Here is a 17832-nt window from a genome sequence, read left to right on the forward strand (position 1 = left end):
TAATTTTGTTTATAACCAAGAATAAAAAAGAAAATACTTTGGCATTGGGAGTAAAAACGAAAGAGAATAATGTATAATATTAATGCTTTGTGCGCCTGCAATATTATATGGATATAAATATTACTGTAATATGACTACAACTACAAATGTTCCTGCCGTTAATAAAAATGGTTAGGAAATATATATAACGTCATATCCCCACGCTATACAAATATGATAACTGGCATTTATCCTTTCCAAACCTCCTGGTCACTATAGTGTATCCTTGATAAGTCAATTCAAATGTGAGTCTTATCATTGAAAGCACTTTAGAATTAATTTCATTGCATATGAAACATTAAAAAAAATATATTACCGGGTCTGAAGATGATAAAACAGGTATTCAGTTAGTTTAGACGTGGTTATGGTCATTGAGTAAAGGATATCGCCATATTGTCCGGAATACCGTATAAAACTACCGTGGATGAACGTTGGTGATTTGTTACAAGCTGTAGAACAACTCTAAAGAAATTAAACAAGATTTTCTGAGTATCGGATCGACTGATGGTGCTGATGTTACATTCAGTCAACATGTGTTAACCGAGACTCCTAATTTTAGAGTGCTCTCTATTTAGTTAAATATGCATAGATCAACATTTTTATTAACACGCCTAATTATGTTGTAATTATTTCGATTTACCCGTTGACAAATTAAAATATACAAATTTATAATAATATAATTAACATTAATCAATAAAAGGGCATTCAACGACAATTATGTCAATAAATTACCCGACACAAAACAATTTACAAACTATGGAACCGGGAAACTTTTGTGTCAATTTAGTATGTTACACAGTGAGCGCCAAAATGCTAAAGTCAATTCAAAAACTTCCCTCTGATGATTAAATGTGCAACAAATTACCGGCCTTCCACGTCCGACTGAAGGGATGAAACGACATTATTGGGGAGAGACGAGCATTTTTTTTTTAGATTCGATGCTAAGCTGAGAGTATATTGGTTATTTAATAAAAGGCGGTTTACCGCGAATCAAAAAACATATTGGTTTTTCTTAAACTTCTGTCTTATTCTAATCACAGACAAGTTAATCTCCGCTGTCTATTTGCCATGTTTAATATGTATTGCAATTTTGGAATAAGTATCCGATGTTCGTTTTGCTTTTTTTTTAGAGCAATCTGGTAGTTTGGCTTGATCGAATTGTGTTTGTTTAAACTCTTTAAGCTTAGTTATTAATATTTATTAGATTGTTTTATTTTTACTTCTATACAACAATAAAAACAATGTTTTTCTATTCTACAGAATAATGCGGGGCGTACTAAAGACGGTATCATTTAACTGATAACAGTAAATCATCTCGCATTACACGAGTGTAGCTTATATACAATGTTCGAGATTAAAACAAAAATTAAGTTTTCCCGTTGAATTGGTTGTTCCGCCAAGCTGCTCAGCCGAAGTAGCAGAAAGTTACATACAACTCTGCATGTAAAAGTTTTGTTTATTTGGCCCAATTCAGTTCCGTTCCAAAAATCTAGTAGAGGATGCGTTTCGGGAGGGGGGAGACGACCGGGTGAGAAAAGATTGAGTTTACACCATTTCTAGGGGTGCCACTTATCTTAATCTCGTTCTGCGAGCGACAGAAATCTATGTCTACTACTGTACGCAACATACATTCCGAATAAAATACACTTGCTTTAAATGCCATCGTTGTTAGTGACTATGATAAAGTTCTAAATACTGTCAGGAACGAAAACTTCTCCAATTATCCATTTCCCGTTATACGCCGCCTGGTTATTCCGGACTACGCGCTTTCGAACGAATCAAAGTTTCTGCTGTCTGTTGCCGTTAATTACTTTTGCCGTGACAGACATTCAAATTATCACAGAAAATAAATTATTAATACTTCTCTGTGTAGTTTGTAAGTAGCGTCGACGCGTTCAAAGTGCACTTACACGGATACTTAAATCACATAAACTTCAAGCGTTATTCGTATACTTCAACTTTCATATTAATTTGAGAGAAAAAAACGATTGTTGAACGTTAAAAAAAATATTATGAGCTATCAAAAGTTGACCGCAATATAAACATAATTACTTCATCCGTAGCGGTAGGTACTAAAAAGTCCAATCCAAAATTAATAACAAAAACAGTAAACGGCCTCGTGAATATGTTAGTAGATAATCATAATAATAGGGTTATCAAGTGAGCAAAAGCGCGTTAAAACCTAAATTTATAAATTATTATCGTTTAATTCCTAAAATAATAAATTCACGTTACCCGCTCAAGCGCGGCCATAAAAACAAATACATAATAAAGTAATGTTAATGTAAGCAACTTTAACGGCTATAAAATTATTATACGGTAGTTAAAAAACCACAGAGTCATCAGGAATATAAAAGCCATGATTAGTTGTTTAAGCTAAACTTAACGCTAAGATATCAACCAGTTCCGTCTGTAATTTCACGCCGAGAATTATTACTGTATATTATTACTAAGCATAATTATCCGGGATAAGCTAACACATGATCAAGATCTTAATGTCGCGATATCAGTGTTTACTTAACCGACGCTTCAGATATAAGTACAGTACATGCAAGCATTGCAGTTGGTCAACACAGATGGAAACTAAAAAGTAATAAAAGTTACCAGATTGTATTTTATGGACCGTTCGCCGTTCGACGTTTGAATAGTCTGATTTCAACTCACCTGCAAACAAAAACAACATCATTTTACTAACAATAATTGGGTAAATTTTTATTTTAGTATTTAATTATAATTCGATCCATATAACATGTCCATTAACACCTATAATAGCTAAGGTAAAACTTATAATAACTATTTCTTAACCGTTTATATACCGGGGCGGATGGTTAGTCTGATGATAATTTATCGTAGACAACTTAGAAACTAGACGGGGCATAACGATACATTTTGCTCGCTTTAATCAATTACCCGCCCTTTTTTTACCAAATTACACCCATGCGTGTTAACTGAAACAAAAACCAAGACGATAATGGTAATAAAAATATTTAATCTTTCCCCCTGAAGGAAGGACATTGGATCGCGAATGTGTCTTAATACGATGAGCTGATTTTCTGACGGTTATCCAGAAATTATCGATTCTCTTCATCGCCACCATTCCATCGCCCCACCTCGTCCACACTTATCGCTGTCCCATCCTTTTAACCTTACCCTGCGTCCGTCCCCTCAACTTTGTGTCACAAAAGCAATTTTCGACAGACCCCCAGGGCCGTGAGACGGATTTATTTCAAAAACGGAATTGATAAAATAATGGACACGTTGTAATTCTACAGAGACGGGCGTTGGCGACTAATATAATATTGCTCTAGAAGTAATACGGCGGTCCGTCGCCGAATTTTCGGCGAAATCTGGTTAACCCTTTCTCAGCACGCTGCGTAGGCCTTATCGGGCGGTGGGTTTTACGTCTCGACCCCTCGTCATTATTATTCCAACGTCCGTCACATGGCCCGCCGTAATTAAACACAAACTACATAGAAGTTGTAAGGGAACGTCACTGCCGCGTGTGTACACCTGTGGGGGGGCCGACCCACGATCCGGCGCTGTCATCGAGTTTTCAACGGCCCAGATAATTATTATATGTCTCGAAAGGGAAACCACCGGAAAATGTCACAGACGTGTCGGCGGTAACTTTTTGATAATTGCGTTTTCACCGTCCTCGACGACATGCGCGACAGACAAATAATTCAACACGACAAACTCGTTTTATTGGTAGTCTGCACATAACTATTACATTATAAACGTTCCGGACGTAGCCGGTATGACGCTTCAATTAAAACGTTTAACAGCGATAACGCTACACATCTCTGATCTCCTTGTTCTTTGACTTGTCCCGTGTAAGCGAGGGTCGGTCGCCCTAATCATCTCTTTCCACGTTTCTCTAACATCCACCTCCGATCCACTCACGGTCACGCGATAATTCTAGTTCAGTCTTCCTCTACCGTTTCTCAATATATGTTTCGTTCCCAAATCAAATCCCAAACCATATCAATCTCATCCCTCTAATTTCACCTCCTTTGGCGCAACTCCCAAATTACCTCTTATACACTTAACCTAGTCTCTCAACACACTGATTTCATTAACGTTCATTTCGAGAATCCTCCTTTCGTGTCTCTTGTTTGTTGCCTTACAATTACTTTCATTCATTGACAAATCATTACCGGACTAGTCTGAGATTTACATAGGTTTTGTTGTATGTCATCAACTGTTGTAACAGTCATTTTTGTGGGACACCTAAAGCTTTCTCGACCACTTCTAATGAAAGAAAGGCTATTTAACGCGTTAGTTGAGCGTACAGTTTATATTTGATAAGCACGTGATATGTATTCTTAAATAAAAGCCCTATTCATAAAAAATATTCACTTTAAACGAGTAGGTGACTTGAGCGCCTACAGTTGACGGCTTATGTATTTGATATACATTAATATTTTCTCAATCCCTCCAAAGAACGTTACAAGTAGTAAAGTGTGTAATGTGTGTTACATAAACAGGCACCACCCTACTTGCTCGTATAGGTATGTTTGAATTGTTAAAATTGAAGGCGTTGTCTAGACAAATGTCCTTAGATAATAGACTATGACTCGTCCGTGGTATCTCATCTTCGTATAATAGGAAAGTTATTTTGCAATATAATACTATATTATAGCGTACCAACTGTATCGCGTGTCTAGCCACACTACAGATGCGTTATTTCTGCATAGAACACCACAGTTAGTGTTTTATGTAAAAAAAAAAAGGCAAAACTTTCAATCCGGATCGATCTGCATACTGCCCTATTCGTTTGCACGACACCGGCGGAATACTAATTTCTGGGCGAACATAAATTAAACGGTATCGAATTAAACGGGAATTTCAAATTTGAACCCACTGTGGCTCGCACGCGCAAACGCCAACTGCAAACACACACTGGCATGGCGCAGTCATATATTATAATATTGCCAATATCAAAATGCTAATTGATTTTTCTCCTGCTCCACGTCCCGGTCGTTTACCCCCGCACCTAAAAGCTCTCGTTTTGTTCGTAATTACAAGTACTCGTCGCCGCAGAGTGTATTTCAATTGAATATACGGTTTCCGGCAAATGATTTCTGTTGGGAGTGAATAAATAAATAAATAATAATAATACCGAGCAGTGGCGTCGACGCCGAAGGAATATGGTGTAAAGAAACCTCTAAGTGCTGCTGCAATAATGCAGGTGATAATGTTACAGGATTTATTATTATTATTATGCAGAACACTTTTCAATTTGAACAATCGGCTGTACCGTGTTCGTTCGCTTATAAATAACTCAGCAAACAACCGAAACCCATTAAATTGTCACGCCCAAGAAAGCTTTCAATCGAGAGAGAAACAGAGTGAAAGATATTCGCGGTATAAACTCCGTTTAAATAAAATACGAATTCGTCGATACAATTTCGGCAAAAAGGGCATTCTGCTTTTATGAATTTTTCTCAAAAAAAGAATATTCCAAATTTCTGTTGCAGTATTACTTTCCAATAATAACATAATACAAATCTCTATTGTACACATTTAATTTGATTATATAACATTTAAAAACTTAATTCTTTCAGATTCATAATTATTTCAGTCAAAGAAAATGGTTTTTGTCTTATTCTTAAACGCTTTAATTTATCGGTAATAATCAAATTAAAAATTGGATCATTGTAAAGACCGAAAGGATAGTGGTAAGTTGAAATTGGTAATCCATTTGTTATTCTTCAATATAATCTTCTGATGAACGCTTCCTGTTTAATATAGGGACACAATACATGTATAGTTGGAATAACTTAATAAATAGTTGCTTTGAATAGTTGGCCGAACTATTTATCTAATTAGTTATTCCAACTGTACGTTTATGGTGTCGCTATATTAATCGTAATTTTAGTTCGTCTAACTATATATTTTTTCCCGTCGCAATCATTGAAACTACTAAATACTAAAATAACTTAACCTCAGCAAACCGATACTGTCGTTTCAACGATCACAGCGCGTAACACATAGATATCTGCGGTTTTAGCTGTGACTAAAACCTTAGCCGCCAAGTCCAATTATAAATAATCCCCAATGATTATTGACCAAATCTTGAACGGCGATTTGTTTTTTCATCCGGACGACTTAAAGCTCAACGCAATTCTCTCATTCGAACACGGCAAATTCAATTTCGTCGATAAATTTCCATCGGCGGCGACCGTTTTTTTTTTTTTTTGTGTTTCGTCCCTTCGAGGACGGCTGTTTGTCCGCATGTGTGCGTATTATGTGTTATTTAGTTTCAATATCGATGTAATAGATTTTCGATTTTCCTGGTGGATTCATACGTGGTCGGATTGACAATGCAATACAATGTGTGTGCTCGAGACCCAACGCATAGGATATTTATACGGGTATTTAATGTACACTTGAAAAGTCAATTTACTTTATCCCGAAATTACTATACAACTCGGTTACGGTCGTCAATCCACGGGATAAGTTCAAGTGCGGAACCTCCGAGATTTGTTTTTACTTTAGTATGTGTGTGTGTTGTTTTTTGTGCGGTAACGTCTCGACGAAAAAATAAGAAGACACCGGGGCCGGGGCGAAGAGGATTTATAAACTGACAGACGGAATAAACGACTGGTTTATGGAAATTTACAAACACCACAACGTGTCGCGCGTTTTGTTCGCATTTATCATTTTTTTTTTTTTATAATATAATGTAATACTTTTCTGAATGACGGATGAGCAAAATTTGTGCGTCGGCCGATACCCGAAAAAGTATAATTAACACGGTCGCGACATCACTCGTTAAAACATCATAAAGCAATGTCGTCCACTGTCTGAATTATTATTATTATTACATTTACTATTGTGCCCGGGAAATATATTTTTTTTTTTTATAAAGCAAAAATACAAACGGCAGAAAAATTCCACGCATGCCGGGGAACCGCGTTAAAATTATTATCATCTGCTTTGGCATGCTCTGAGAGCTTTCGAACTGCCATAAATATTGTACATCATTATAATTTATCTCACCGATAGATTTTTCCTCGTCTCCTACAAGTTTATTACTAGACGTGAATCGTGATTTACAACAAACTCGGTTCCAAAAACGTTTTCCTCCCGCTATTTTTTTACCGAACGAAAAAAAAATGAATATAATACTTGTTTCGATTAAAAAAAAAACACAAAAAAAAAAACCAATAACTTTTCACTGCGTAAAGTAGGTATGTTGTTTTATATGGAAACTTGTTAGAGAAGTTTAACAAACTATACGAGAAATAAGTTTGGAGGAATTATTATTATAAACAACGAGATACTACGTCTTTATGGTAATCAATATTGGTCAATTATTATATTAATATAAATAGTTTGGTTGGAAATTCCGAGGAGGGAAAAATAATTAAAAAGCATTCCAAATATTTGTATGTTATTCTCGTTCAAACGGTTGAACTAACTCCGTAAAAGAATGCTGTGAGTAATTTTTGTTTTTACAACCTGAGCAGTTTCTTATGCCGTGTTAAGAGCACAATATGTTAATGTAAAATAATATAATTCAGTCAGCGAATTTCCATACACGTTTCTCCTCGCATAACGCATACGCATTATATATATATATATATATATATTTTTTTTTTTGTTGTGCTTGGGTTTTCATAATTTTGTTTCGTTGTCACGTTATAGTTCTTTATGATATTTTTTTAGCTACTTTTTTTTTTTTATATTTCCCTCTCGTTAGGAGTACGCGTTTTCGTCCCACAGCCGTATTTTATCATGCCTTTTTTTTTTATTTTGCTCGCGCACGCTCAAAACTGTCCCGGATAATAAAACGGTCCCCAGGCGACCGGTACACATTCATTCATGTCATACCATTAAATTATACGTTTCGCCCTCAAATAATTAAGATACGGATAAAAAAAACATCACTGCACTTCCACGTTACGCGTTGGTACATACTTATCACGCAGTCCATATACCAGGTTAGGTTCTTAACGAAATACCTGTAATAGCATGACATGTGTTTATTAAACCGTTCCCGATTGTATTGACACTTACTTACAGTCGTGTTTGTTAAGTTAAATATACTCGCCGATCTAGAAGTCGAAAAAAGTTGTTACTTGTATCCTCCCTTTTTGGTTCTCATTACTTCAATTACTTGGTGTGAAAATTGAGGCCGCTTATTTCCCAAGGGCTTACTATAGTACGTATATCAAATTTCCTGTATGCTTATAAACCCTTATTTAGAGTAAACGGCTTTAAATACGTTTTTTTAATAATAGCTAGATAATAGATAGGGACCGTGACTTTCAACGGTTAACCGTTGAATATATTTAAGCACCAAGATTTTATTTACCTTCAACCCCGTGTAATATTTATGATCACGTTAATCATTAATGTTTAAAGGTAATTAAATTTGAAGAACATTTCATTGAATACTAAATCACTATTTAATTTGTTTTTATAAAAAAAATTATATTATTATTCGGGTAAATGTACCATTACTAAAGATATACGACAACATTATTACAATTACAATTATTACATTAATAACATTTTTAATTACACACTCATTGGTGTATTATCTACTAATAAATAAAGTAGGGGGTTTTTCAGTTATATGTTTTTATCGCCGATAAGTTGTTTTTCGCCCATATTCTGGTACATCTCCCAAACGTCATTCGCCAAAACGACATCGTTGAAACGTTATCGTCGGAACGGCTTCGGTCAAACGTCTTATTTTCGATAAAACCGCTTTTGCTTCAAGTTCAGCGCTATTTTATTAATTCATTTTGTATCGGTGATAACGTAACGACTATTAACGGCCTCTATGCGATCCACGTCCATCTAAGACCTATTAGAAACCGCATGATAAATATTGATGATACACCAAATACTATTAATGTTGCAGAATGTGGTGGGACATATGTATATTGGGACGAAACCCAATTTGGTTAAGTCTCTCATAGATTAGCCAACACTCGCATACATGCGAGATCCCAGTGGACGTCTAGAATTATTTTTAATGTTTATGAGCTACAATCGGCAAAGGCGGCAGCGGTGCCGTTGAATTATTCACGAATAGAATCAATCTTAATCCTGGGAAAACCGCAGCTTGTGGCGGACCGATATTCGCTCGCGCCGATGGGGGAAGTGTTGTAGGAAACTACAAAACGGCGACGGTGTATGGCCTATGGCATCAATTAATGTAAAACCGGTCGAGATGAGAGAAAATAGATTCGGTGGTCGCCGCTAACGAACGAGGTGGCGGCAATGACTGCTGAAGCCATTAGAAATTCAAATTTTTACTCGAACCCCGATGCACGCCCTCCGTATTCCCCGGTAAGTACTACCATTGTTGTTGCTATATGCACACATTACCGAAACAGAATAAATTACACTGCGGAGAAAACACGGACGGACTGGGGTTGAAGTAGTACCGTTGAACTCGGTACCACGCTTACAAGGAGGTGCGATACGGTATAGTATTATATGAATCTTCCGACGACTCCCACGCCCGCCGCCATCAGCTGTATACGTGTGTACTTAGACTCCGCCGCCACAAGTCACCACAGCTACATTCTGTTTAAAATATTACATACATATTCCGTCGACAGCACCTACAAGACAAGTTTGCATTGTCTCGGGAAAACTATTCAAATCCGAAGACGAACGCAGCTCGACGGCACCGACGAGCACGTTTCGGGATGATAATAACAGACTTTCTCGGCGTTCGCATCGGAGCCGACGATTCCTTTCTTCCTATGTGTTATAACGTGTCTTCTGCGTGGCGAACAATAGCCGGGTTGATTAAAAACTGCACTTTCCTCGCTCGTATATGTTAATAATAATAATAATAATGATGATGATGATGATGATGTTTGTTTGATGTACGGGGGCCGCAGTTGTATTGCTCGGTAATTGAGCAGCCCGGGCGTCGGTGATGATTACAATAATAGTGATACGCACGAGGTTCTCGGTTAATAACTTGGCGTGCAAAGTGCAAACAAATCGTCGTTTTCTTACCTTTGAAAGTATAGTATAATACTAACAACGCGCAGTGTCGGAACTCGTTAAACACAAACTGCGATAGTTTTAATGACAGGATTAGAAGAAGGGTAAAAACAAAAACTAAAAAAAGTTACCGGCGAAATTGAATTTGCCTACATAATCTTTCATAATTTATTCGCTTATAAAACTTTCACCTAATCCCCTTTTGTAATAATTTTCGTCGTTTCCTGCTGTCGTTGTTGCTCTTTCGTTCCAGACTACACAGTTCCAGACCTATAACGTCTTATTTCAGCTCTCCTGGCCGTTATGTATTTCTCCCTCCCCGCCAATTTGACAAACAGTAAGTCGTAGCAAACAGGAATTATAATTATTATTAATTTCTCGGAAAAGGCTAAAAAGAGACGGAATACGGCTAATGAGAAACAGTATGGAATTTTGGGTATTTTCACGGCTATCGAACCTACGTGTAGACAGCCTTTCAAACGGAATTCTACCCAGAACCCAACATTAATTACAAACACCGTTGAAAACAAAATTATTCGCTTCAAGACAACGCAAACACCATGTAGGCGGCGCGTAAAAGACAAAACGAAAGGCGACAGCAAAAACAGTTCTCCAGGAAACAATATTGTCAACACGAGACTTGGCGGCGATTCACTCGCTCTTGAACTAAAATTTTCAAATGTTTTGAACGCCAATCGAGAACAACAAAAAACTCATAAGTACAAAAATACAAATGTTCACATCGAAAACCTCTTAAGACAAATTTTAACGTCACACATATATTATATTCATTCTGGTATACGAACGCGGGTTGAACTATTAGAGAAAATGTATAATATGCGATATGTTTGCTGTTTAGTACAATAATTAAACAATTGAAGATAATTGATAAAATAGTAAAAGTATGTTATAATTGTTTTCAGTTAAAATACAAGTTAGGGCGTCGTTTCCGGCGAACACCTTTAAACATATTAATTAAAGAGATAGTAATGTAATGGGAGGAAATCATGTAAGTATGTATGATACGGCGTTTAGCGTAGGCAATATAGCTACGGCAACGCATGCGTACCGCTTTGGGTTGATAATAATATATTATAGTTATTTAATGATTACACATTATTAGTTGGCAAATATATTATGTACATTTTTTACACTAAATAGTTCTCGAGAGAATTATTACCCTCGTTCGTGCGAAAAGACCATTATACGGGAAAACTCGAGGAATGGCAGCAAAACTACAATACCTACATAAGTGCTCGCATGTATGATAGGTGTGTGTGTGTTGAACGTTCACCTTTCTTGCGCACGCCACGACATTCTTGAGTGACAGATCTCCGAGCATTATTTGGACGTCTAATGAACCGATGATTTATGATAACGCCTATAATGGTGGCGGTGCAAGCACGGCGTGTGTCTGGAGTAGGCGCATTCGTATGTATATATATATATATATATATATATATATATACAGATCGTACGTACAAACGACAGGATCAAAAACAATAATGATAAATAATAATACAAAATGACGATAACGATAATTTAAACGAAAACGACTGTGCGCGTTTTAAGAAGAAAAACGAAATAACGAGAGTTTTGCGTTTAACGTTTAATGAACTAGGTTTAGTGGATTTGGTGACGAGGAGAGGGTGGGGACGAGGAAACTGTAGCGGCGGCGGTGGCGGAGGGGTCGGTTGAAATATGGGATTATGTTTTCCATTAGCGTTCCATTAGTGTTTCGGACACAAGGATTGGCCACGAGAGCTTTTCAGAGCCACACGGCCCGGAGCAGACGGAGAAGAGGCCCTTTCTCCAAAACAAAACATCTCCTTCGAGTACTTCACACACACACACAACGAGTCGTTTCGATTGTGTAACGAAATGTTATCCCATTGGGATTTTATTGTGTTCGACGAAAAAAAAAAATACAAAACAATACCACTTGAGATATTACTGCTTATTTTCCTACCCTCTACGTCGCCACCTCGAGTCGTGTGTTGTTGTTTTTTTTCTCGTTCCGGACAATCCGTGTGTTTTAATACTTATAACGTTTTCGTTTTGTCCGACTCGGATGGATTTTGTCCCTTTCTGCCCGTTCGACCGACGACGCAAACATTTATCCAGCGATTCGTAATCATTTCTAATCAAACGTGGTAGAAATAAGAAGAGACCTTCAACCGAACGCGCTAATGGTCGCGGAAATACCAGTGCAATAACAACAATGCAAGCCACGTCAGGGCAAAGGGTTGTTAAAATGTTATATTGTTTTGTTTTGCATAAATGTCCAACGAATGGTCAAGACAGACCGAAGGTATTGCGGATTGGAAGAAACATTGTTGCCAAAAATCGACAATTTATTACTCATATTTATTCATTTATTTTGGCCAGATAACCCATATAAACTAAACAAATTAGATTACAGAGGAGTCTCGGTAAATGATGACAACCAAGTGGGTAAATGAATGCCACTATTGCACTTATGTTTACATTTTTGAAGTGTGGCGAATTTTAATATTTTACCCAACCCGCTTGGTTACAGTTATTCCCAACGCTTCAAGCATAGTATTGATATTGCAGATTGCTAGCATCATTCACAGCGTTGTAACGACAAAAATGTCTTGCATCTTCTAATTGACACCATTGTCAAGTATAGAGCATATTATACTTGCAATATTTGCTACTAAGTCAGAACGACTCGTCTTTGTTTGGCAGCAACTATATTAATATCGAAAAAACAAAAAATCGGATTTTTCATTCAACGTCGAATGTAAGTAGTCTAGAAACAATACGCTGGACATGTTTATTTTCGCGCCCATCCGAGTGAACCGAAATTAATATTGTTTTTAGGCATTTATTTCATTGTTTTCTCCGGGACCCATGTGAAGTCACCGTGTACCGAGACCCACAGACTAGTGTACCGCACCCACCCACAAGGTATTGCATGTATATTGTGTTTGTCATCATACATCATAATCAACCCCCGGAACGGCGATCAATGGACGACCGCAAAAATACTGACGTATATCCTCGGTGGTGGCGAACAACGGTGGTTTTTTTTTTCGCTCTCCCCTCGAAAATATTATACAATAATAATAATATATATATATATATATTCGCATAAGGTCCTCGGGCTAGGTTAGGCAACTGCCGTCATACTTTAAACGAAAAATAATAATAACAGTTAATAAAAGGGTAGATGGTCGTCCGGAAGTAGATAGAAAAACGTCTTGTCACGGTGTACAATATTTTGGTATAATTTTCCAAGTATGTTGTTTTAACGGCAGCGGTGGTTCTCTTGGTGTTTTTTTATGTGCGCCGAACAAAAAATCTGGACATTCTATTTATTCTGACCGTTGTTATACAGTCGACCCCGTCCCCGAACCGTGGCCGCATATTGGACCGTTTATATTTATGCATAATATATTATATATATAAACGTTTGTCGTGTATATGTAAAATTATTAACATTTTATAATAAATATATTTCATTTTATAGTTGTTGTCCCTCTCACCTCCTCCTCCTCCTCTCTCCTAAACGTATGCGTTCGACCGTCATAAAAACAGGGTCACGACGATGATTTATATTTAATAATATACCGTCTACAATAATAGTAATTATATTAGAGCCAGTGTTATTGCCGTACATTATCTAGTCGTGTAAACATTTGACAACGCACAAATCACAATCACACTAATTAACGGTGACACAAACCAGCAGAGAGGTAAATGTGTGTATGTCTGTGTGTGTGTGTGCGGTATTTGTATTCCCAGCTCAATTTCATTTGGCCAAAACGAACCAAACGTTTACACGGCCAGCGCCGGCGGGTAAACCCTAAAATTACTTTTTATAATACTTGCAACCTAAACCAGGTCGCCCCGACTAATGTGGAAAAATGTGAAAAACATTTGTTCCCCCTGAGTTTATGTAATCATTAATGTAATTATTGTTAAATTTCCTGCGAGCTCCGTTGACACGCGAGACCGGCGATTGTCCGAATTGAGGTCCAAACAATTAAACGGTCCTGTGGACATATTATTTTGTGATACCTATCCACATAAGTATATATTTTGTAAATACAAAACCTCGGGTGTGTAAACAAGCTGTATTAGATAGATAACTACTTGTATCATATGTGTGTTCATTTCTAGTGTACTCTTTAGGTAAGCAACAAATACAATTTCAGATACACGTTTTATATTTGTTGAATTTTGTGACAATATTATCTATTTAGTGATTGTAACATTTTAGTGTATTAAATTTGTAAACAACTAGTTTATATATTACAGATACTATCAATCGTACCGCAGGGTTTACATTACATTTTCTAAGGACAGTCCTTAAAACACCGGATAAATAATTATGCATTACGCTTATTTTATACAAATAAAAAGAGACCGACATTATGTTACTCGGTTTTATTCATCTGAAGTATAATATTAACGTTAATAACCGTTTATGGTGAAAAAAAAAAATAACAGTATGTCATGTTTGACATAAAAACATTTTTTACGTGTTTGATGCTGTACAAATATAGTTATTAAATTATAAGTCAATAAGGTTTTTTTTAGGTTGGGGGGGGGGTGAATTTCCCTATGGCTTATATATGTACATGGCTAATTTATGTACACATCCAATAAACATACTTTTACGAGCGGTAATTTGTAGAGCAAATCTGAACCGTGTGTATAAACTATTAACATTCAAACATTCAAAAAAAAAAAATATGAAAATACAATCATTGTAACTTTGCAAGATTTAAAGAGCTAAACCATATCTCGTGAATACTTGTGTTGTGTTAAAACAACGAATATGTTTAACCATCGGACGCCGTAGGAGCGAGCGATAGCTAGACGAAGACTACTATACATTTTTGTGTAAAATATATTTAAAAAAAGAATCTAAAGTCGATGCACAACAGCTGTATTACAATCCGATAGTTTTTTACATAATAGCAAGCACTTCAGTCAGGCTTAATGTATGCTGGTTATTTTTATGCGCGTCGATTGCCATGTTCACAGTGTGTTTTTAATAAATCTATTTGGCGTTACATCATAAATATATATATATATATATATATATATATATATATATACATTTTTTAGCCGATATTTTTCTAATCGTCACTTTAACAAACATTTGACGCGATTGCGTCTGACAGGTCGTCGATTCTGATGTATCTCTATCCCTCTCTCTTCTCTCTCTGTCTTTGCTGTCCGAAAGACGAATAACAGAATTTCTCGAATAAAACCAACGAAACGACAACAATGATTTTCTGTAATAAATTGTCTACAAAATATATTATTTAAAACGCAGTTGAACTTTGATGAATTGCTGTTTAATAATTGACTAAATATTGGAGGTACTTGTTTGTATTTGCTATGCTATTATTGCATTATTTTAACAAGTGAACAAACCCTTTTCATTATAACGGCTAGTGTTAAAAATAACCCTCTTAAATGTACAATCTAACATGAAATACGGTAGAACGAAAATAAATTTCAAGACAAACAATTTAATTTAATACACAGAAGCCGAAATTACCAGAATATTCGATGCGAGCAGTGAAATTCTATGGTTTATTAAGATCTTTGGAAATAGGGTTGTTTATTTGACATGGTATTGTTATTAAAGCCGGTCCGAGTATTAATAGCATCTCTTTGTGTAACGCTGCAATCCAATTACAAGCTTCCAATTAATAATCTCATCGTTTTTTTTTTTTAATAATTTATTTCAGTCGTCTTCGAACGGTATTTAATTCATAAGAAAAAAAGTAAAATTGGCAGCAATACGTTCTTTAATTTTCAAAAATACCGGCTCCCGATTTGATATTTATAAATAATAGACAGCCACAAAAAAACATTATTAAGACGGTCACAGTTGACTGAATATTTTTTTTTGTCAGTTGAATTTTCATGACATGTGTAAGGCAAAAGAGGGATTGTTAAACACAAATAAACACATTAGGTAAATCTTAATACATATTAGGTATGTCATCAGACTAACACGATTTAATGTAATTGATATTATCAACAGGTATCAATGGGTTAATACTTTTACACTGATTTTCTTAGTTATTGTTGTAATTTGTTAATGATATTGTAAGACCAGAAGGATATATAAATGATTTTTTTTTTTTTTTAAATAGTACATGAGTGTAAAATTAATACCTATTTTTCAGTGATATTTTTTATAGTTATTTGTTCAATGTAAATCTTTTTAGAAACCGATGACAAATCATTTAATTGGAAACATAATACAGAAAAATAAGTTTTATTGGAAATTGTCTGGTCAGAAACTCATTAAAAAAGGTACTTGACCTGTATGTTCTCACCTGTTTGGTAATGTAATAATAATTGACAGGTCAAGTAGAATAGGGTGTTAAGTGACATTTTCAGAAACGTTGAGGAGAAGTTAACAATAAATTTAATCGGTCTAACACTTTGCTAATTAACATATTTTACTATTGTACTTTAATAAAAATATATATTCTTTTAAATTGTCGCCTACACCTTATCCACTTGACCCTTAAATAATTTGGGGCCTTAAAACCATGGGGTACAAGTAGTTTCACAGGGAACCTGTATTAAATAAACCTTAGCTAATAAGCCAAGGACACTTGGACTTTTCTAAGCATTTCAATTATTTATAAATAGCCTAGATCGAAACTCACCGGTGCCAACAACTTTTGTAACTCGTCAAAAGTTGCTGTCCCCGGAGACCACTCTAGCTCGTCGTAACTCGTGAGCGGTGGCGGCGGCGAACCGGCGGAATTGAAATCTCCGGAGGAATCGGTCACACACGCACGTGTCGGTTGGCCGCCGCCGCGATGTCCCGAAGGCGTGCCAGGTACACGATCGGCTCGACTACAAACTTACTACGAGTCGGCCGATAAGAACATAAAAAACCACGTACCTCGTTTGTTGTGCACGTTGGACGACGTAACAGCTCGGCCGGCCGGCGGCGCGGTCGTGACGCACAACAGCAGGACACCCAGCCGCACGTACGACGACAGCATGGCTCATTTGCAGCGCACATGACCGCCGACCACCATCGTTGACGTTGGCACGCGTCGTCGATACCTCACCGGGCGCGGTTATCATACGCCGTCACCGCACGTACCGCACCACATACGTACCATCGTGTAGCCGACGGCGGCCGCGGATCGTACGGGTCCCCCCTTAGCCCCGCGAGTGACCGTATGACTCGTGTACGCGTAAAAAAAAAAATTAATAACGATAATAATAAATAATTGCGGTGCGGTGGTTTTTTTTTTTTTTTACTATTTTTTTTTTTTTTTTTTTACAACGAAAATATGTTAATTTTTTTTTCGCTTACGTTCAAAAAACAAAAATTATTTCGAGTCTGTAACGTAATACCGCGGAAGTGATTGGGACGGCGCGGCAACACAGCAGCGATGCACAGCGTACGGTTCGCCGATCTGCGTCTGCAAACGTTAGCGGCAGCGGCGGCGACCGTTCCGTTAAGCGACAGGGGGATACGCCGGCTGTGCCGGGTCATGCGCTATAGCCGCCCCTGGCGCCTAGGGATAGGGGAAAGCTGCCGGTTTTAGCCGCCGGGACGCAGCACCGTCTCGTCGACCCGGCGTTGCTACTCTGCGGCGGTGGCGGCGGCACAACCGGCGTGTGCGTCATTGCCGCTGACGCCGCCGAGCACCTGGCTCCCAACGGCGAACGGGTGACGGCAAGGGATGCGATCGCCACCGTCGGCCTTTATTCGCACTCGACCTATTTTAGCGGCCTCTCCCTCCTTCCCCGCCCTATCATTTTCTCTCTCTCTCTCTCTCTCCCTCG

The 17832-nt window shown here is 37.2% G+C and overlaps 1 protein-coding gene across 5 annotated transcripts in view; it reads right to left on the reverse strand.

Annotated features, from left to right (window-relative positions):
• The window catches only part of LOC126840903 (disintegrin and metalloproteinase domain-containing protein 11), a 200482-nt gene extending 183040 nt beyond the window's left edge, over positions 1-17442 (reverse strand). For all 5 annotated transcript variants that reach the window (XM_050576905.1, XM_050576904.1, XM_050576906.1 and 2 more), the window contains exon 1: positions 16934-17442. In XM_050576905.1, coding sequence (XP_050432862.1) covers positions 16934-17036 — 103 coding nt within the window. In that variant the 5' untranslated portion in view covers positions 17037-17442. The remainder of the gene's footprint in view (positions 1-16933) is intronic.
• Positions 17443-17832: the final 390 nt, after the last annotated feature.

Source organism: Adelges cooleyi, unplaced genomic scaffold (assembly GCF_023614345.1).
Source record: "Adelges cooleyi isolate 19-005CV unplaced genomic scaffold, UGA_ACOO_1.1 ACOO_flye_CR_arks_rails_tigmint_CR_PRNA_376, whole genome shotgun sequence".
NCBI classification, from domain to species: domain Eukaryota; kingdom Metazoa; phylum Arthropoda; class Insecta; order Hemiptera; family Adelgidae; genus Adelges; species Adelges cooleyi.